Below are 5131 nucleotides of genomic sequence, written 5' to 3' on the forward strand. Positions count from 1 at the left end.
ACCGTCTTAACGCTTTACGGCTGAGTTCACTAAAACACGTCAATGAATTCCTGTGGTGCAAGATTTTTCTGTGTGACAACAAACGGCTATTCTATTACTCAAACTTGAGATGGTCCGGGTAACCAGACCGGAATAGAATAACCAATGAAATAAAGATCGTTGTAAAATGATTGTGCAGTCCTAGCTAAAGAATCTGAAATTCCATTCAGCGCTCTCGTGATATGAGAGATCTTGAAATCCAGGAAACATATATGCATCGTCTTTCTCACTTCCAATTCTGTTGCAAAACTCAGCCATGCTTGAGAGCCATGTATCATCGCAATCAAATCCTTGCAATTTGTTCCAAAACTCTTACATGTCGAAAACTGAAGCATGTTCTCCATATCCCATTTCTGAATGTAAAGCGGTCTCTCGGCAACTTAAATTCCGTGTCCCCAACAGCTGAGTTTTCCCAAACCTATCCTTCCAAACCCAAACGCAACCACTAAATTGAATTGTGGAAGTCAACGAAGTATCCACCATGCACATGTTGTCCAAGCTTATGACTTGCGACTCCTCAACGCTATGCTCTTAAGGGGGGGAGGCGACCATCTCGTTTGCATTAAACCATGCTTGACATTCATTTTCCCAATATCAGACTACCTCTAGTTGTTCCTTATCTATCCCCCTAAAACGTTTATCATTCAGAGCCTTTTAGATATGCCATATTATCCAAAGATAAGGATCCATATTTAATTTTGGTTCAGCAATGTTATTCTTTCTCTAGAACAGATAATCCATATTGGTGTATATGCTTGATAACGGGAAGATGTTAGGGTTAGTTGGTGTTGCAGATAGAGACCATACTTGTAAAGCTGGGGCGCATTGGAAGATGGCATGAGTAACAGTTTCTTAAGGCTTATTTATGTTCGTAAGTCAGCCTATAGTTCATAAATCAGCCATGTTTTTGTAACTCAACGGTATTATTTATACGTATAAATCAGTCATGTTGATCAAATCAACCGCAATATATATTAACTCAATCGTCTAACCGCAGTAACGCTTTACAATTGAGTTATTATTACATATCAGCTTTTTTTGTTTGGCGCCAAATTTTCTTTTTCTGATATTTATTAACAAGTAGTGACATTTTTGTAGTTAAAAAAAGAAATTATATACTTGTGGTAATATTACTTAATTTGTGTGCTGTTTAAGTAAAATTTTCTTTAAAAAAAACGACTTGGGATCCATCAACATCCATCGTCCACGGCCACAATAACAATCAGTGCCGGGCACGCTAACCAATAAATTAGACTTGGGATCCTTTCACAACAATCATCCTCTTCTTCTTGGCTTTGCTAAATCGACAATTTGCCTTTGCTAAATCGACAATTTGCCAAAACCTCGTCTCCATGGATCCTAAAAACAGAGATTTCCTAAACCACCTCGAAACATACCTCGCCAAAAGAGACGGCGTAGACAAGCTCCTGAAGATCTCTCGTTACACAACCAAGATCATCCTCGCATCATCCCTTCTCCCAGAATCGGGATCCCTAACTCACCGCCTCAAGAGCTTTGAATCAAGCGTCGGAGTCAGCCGCAAAGCCTTCCGTCTCGGAAAATTCGTACAAGACATCAACGCCCTCAGAGCCTCGCCACGTGACTCGAGCCGCGACCTCCTCCTTCTGGTAATCGCGTACGGGGGCGAAGGGTTGTACTACTTCGTCGAGCAGTTCATCTGGTTAGCGAAATCGGGATTGATCGATGCGAAATGGTTGCAGAAGATCAGCGCATGGGCAGAGCTCGTGGGGTATGTTGGGAGCGTTTCGTTGAAGATTAGGGATTTGAGGAAGATTGAGATGTCTAATGGAGGAGAAGAGGAGAAGATGAAGAAGCTTAAGGAGAAGAAGACATTGAAAGTGTTGTCCATCTTGCAAGATCTTGCTGATGGGTTGATGACGATCGCAGATCTTAGGGATGGTAAGGGAGTGTTATCAGCTCCGAGTGTGATTTCTTCAGCAGGTTTGTTCTCAGCCATTATCAGTACTCACAAGAACTGGGTTTCTTGTTGATCATTCGTTTCCGTAATCGATATACTCAATAAATAGTTTCATTTTTTGGTTCTTGTCTGCTTTATTACATCACTGATGTTTTGTTTCAGTGTTCCTCTCAAATTCAATGTTTTATCAGATATATAAACAGAGTTGAAGAAATACATGATTTAAATCAGTAATGATGAAATAATCCAAGCTTTGAAAGCAATAAAAACAAGCTTTTAACTCTTGTTCTTGAATAAAGGTTTCATTTTTTTTTCTTGTCTGCTTATTACAACACTGATGTTTTGATACAAAGTTTAGATATATAAACAGAGTTGAGGCAACTAATACATGGAAAGATGAAATGGTTCCCTGCTTTGGAAGCGATACAAACAGATTGAAGAATTGTTAAAAGTAACATTTTTTCGAACACCATTACAAAGACAAATGTGGTCGTCTACATTTCTTTTAAGGAACTGCTGTTAGATTTTGATCGTTTTAGTTGAAATGGAGGTAAGCAGCCTCTGAGAGGTGACTGTAGGAATAAGGATGACGTCGAAAGCTGTTTTTGTCTCATGGAGATGGAAGACAAGCAACTGAATGAGCTCGTAAGACTTCTCTTTTCGTTTTCTTCTTCGGGAATTTGCTCGTCTGGATCATGGCAAACCGCTGTAATCTTGAGTGACTCGGGAAGTATGCAACTACACACCGAACCTGCAGGAAATGCAGAGTTTGTGTTCAAGACAAATCAATCATCTAACAGAGTTCTTCAAACGATTTGCAAATGCAGCGGACCTCTGTTTACCTATTTCCGCAAGCCGGTTCACCCATTTCGGGATCTTCTTGCCTGTAAGCTTGTAGCAAGCGTCCTGGCAGAAGTGGTTGCAGTTCTTAACGATCAAGTGATACATATTCCCATAGAAACTGCAAGCCATGTTCTCCATGAACTCTCTAACTTGTGCCGGGTTTAAGTTCGTGGTTCCAATGAATATCGACTTCTTAAATTTGAAGCCTGGGCATTGCCTTGGTTCAACTTCAAAAACACCACTGTTTGCATAATCATGTGCACCGAAAGCATATTCTACTCCATGAACTGTGCATTCAACATCAAATCTTCAGAGTTAGCTAGCAGTAACTATAAGACAACAATATCAACAAGAAACACACAAAAGCTTACCTTCTACACCAGAGTGAAATATACCGAGCCCTGCCCAATAGATATATCCGTTAATAGGAGTCAAGTCATAAACATTGAGATAGACTGGTGCACGGCCTGGACCATAGTTGTTCGACTTGATTTTCGAAAAGAAGCAAAACCGCGCAACTGATTTGCTTTTCAGATGAAGGGGTGCAAGAGATTTCCAACGTTTCTTTGGCTCAGTTTTCATCTTTTCCCCTAACCCTGACAGAAACTCTAGCAGCGATTCTGACCAACCTGCTCATTGAGCAATTCATGTTCAGATATTAGACTCAATATCTGAGTCATATTAAGACAGAAAAGGGGATACAAAACTGAAATAGAAAACATTTTGATTAATCAGACAAAACTTTAAGTGAAAATGGTTACCTTTCTTCTGCTTAGGCTCTGCCTCTCCCTTCAACATTGGATGCCTCAGTAGAGGTTATTCTGTACGTATGCATCAATCAATGACATTTTCTGAAAGGCGCACAAGCAAAGAGCTCTGTGCCACAATTCTGTTTTTAACAGAACTTAAGAGACTGATACTAACAAAAAACAGAACTTTTTTTATAATCTTTGCTAGTTGGCTGAAACACAACAACAGCTCATTTAAAAGTCAACACAGATCTCTTGTGGCCGGCTCAAATCAGTTATACAAGACTTGAGTATAAATATAATAATAGAGCATGCACCTTTAAAATTTAAATAAACAAAACTGTGGTCACATCTTTCCATCTTAATATAAACAAGAATGGGTCATTCTGAAGATACGTTTTGTGATACTAGAAAGATGTGGTGGCCTAGAAAAAGTGTTGTTAAACCCTTCAAAGTCCAAATTTTCTATGCTACTTTCCAAATATGCAAGATCAAAAAGGAAAAGTGAGCAAAGATGAGTGGTATAATATAAAGCCGCGCTCTTAAAGAGTTGCTATCATGTCAGTACTTGCAATCATGAAGACGAAAGATATTGGTGGTTTTGCATTAAATTAAGGAGAATAATAGACAGGAGAAGATGATACAGATAGATTTAGTAAAGGGCTTAGGAGACAAGTCAAAATTTCGACAACTCATTCCAACTAACTTTTAAGTCTTACTAACAAAATAAAACTCAAATGACTCCAATTAAGATGAACAGTTGTATATCATGAAACTTATACTTAAAACAGTATTAGCTCAATATAATTCCCAGTCTTAATTTATACACTTTCTCTATCCGCATAAGATCTATTTAAAACTACAACACTAAGTTTGAAACTGCATTCATTCCCCAAAAAAAAGCAAAACTTGAAAAGTGTAGTATTAATCTTGAAAAGTTATTGCAAAACAAAACTGACCCATTTTGCACTGTCAATTTAGAAATAGATGTACTGTCTTTGCTAGGGTTTAGTGTTCCAGATCTGTAGGAAAAACAGAGCTTTAAGGAGAGCAAAGAAATTCTAAGCTCTTGCTACTATTCCTAGAAGGAGAAGGCGCTATGAATTTTGAGAAAATCAAAACCGGAACATTTACATTAACCAGATAATGTATTGGCGGAAAAGAATATATAAGAGAGAAAAATTTCTAGAGAATGTAAAACTTACCAGAGAAAACCATTAGGCAACGGTCCAGAGAAGTGACTCGGCACTAACTGTGTGAACCACCTGAGACCGAATGTTTTCTTTTTCCTTCTTAAAACGGAGACTTAAATTTGTGTGTTTTAATTTTTTTTTTCTTTTTTTTTTATAGAATCACAAGTAGAAGATGATAACGAGGGAGGAGAAAAACCAAGGGTGAATATTGAGGTTGGATGATGATTTCAATGTATCGAGCTTGGAAAAGGTCTTTCAGAATAAACATCATCTTATTTGCTAACTGTTAATAGAACACATAGCGGTAACAAAAAAACTTGACATGCGGCCATACGTGATGTGATAATTATTGTCAAAGATGTGAAAGC

The 5131-nt window shown here is 38.1% G+C and overlaps 2 protein-coding genes across 3 annotated transcripts; one reads left to right on the forward strand and one right to left on the reverse strand.

The window, feature by feature from the left end:
- The first annotated feature begins 1235 nt into the window (after positions 1–1235).
- On the forward strand, positions 1236–2192 carry LOC106343931 (peroxisomal membrane protein 11A-like). Its single transcript, XM_013783292.1, has one exon. It carries the CDS (start codon positions 1392–1394, stop codon positions 2049–2051), a length of 660 nt encoding a protein of 219 aa, XP_013638746.1. The 5' UTR covers positions 1236–1391; the 3' UTR covers positions 2052–2192.
- Positions 2193–2337: 145 nt separating this feature from the next.
- Positions 2338–4902, reverse strand: LOC106343930 (deSI-like protein At4g17486). 2 transcript variants are annotated; one of them, XM_013783290.1, is made up of 5 exons: positions 4776–4902; positions 3583–3642; positions 3193–3450; positions 2821–3108; positions 2338–2729 (listed from the first exon to the last, which is right to left on the reverse strand). In XM_013783290.1, exons 2-5 carry the CDS (start codon positions 3617–3619, stop codon positions 2473–2475), a joined length of 840 nt encoding a protein of 279 aa, XP_013638744.1. In that variant the 5' UTR covers positions 3620–3642; positions 4776–4902; the 3' UTR covers positions 2338–2472. The 2 variants fall into 2 exon arrangements, with proteins under 2 accessions (XP_013638744.1, XP_013638745.1); XM_013783291.1 differs by lacking the exon at positions 4776–4902 and having other exon boundaries at positions 3583–3725.
- Positions 4903–5131: the final 229 nt, after the last annotated feature.

Source organism: Brassica oleracea, chromosome C5 (genome assembly GCF_000695525.1).
Source record: "Brassica oleracea var. oleracea cultivar TO1000 chromosome C5, BOL, whole genome shotgun sequence".
Taxonomy (NCBI): Eukaryota; Viridiplantae; Streptophyta; class Magnoliopsida; order Brassicales; family Brassicaceae; genus Brassica; species Brassica oleracea.

Bases quoted from the DNA above. Each gene is read 5' to 3' on its own strand.
- LOC106343931 (XM_013783292.1), top strand. From the start codon at position 1,392: ATGGATCCTAAAAACAGAGATTTCCTAAACCACCTCGAAACATACCTC.
- LOC106343930 (XM_013783290.1), bottom strand. From the start codon at position 3,619: ATGTTGAAGGGAGAGGCAGAGCCTAAGCAGAAGAAAG. The intron at 3,451-3,582 runs GTAACCATTTTC...CTCAATGAGCAG, and splicing joins AGAGCCTAAGCAGAAGAAAG to GTTGGTCAGAATCGCTGCTA. The intron at 3,109-3,192 runs GTAAGCTTTTGT...TTGAATGCACAG, and splicing joins ATTTCACTCTGGTGTAGAAG to TTCATGGAGTAGAATATGCT.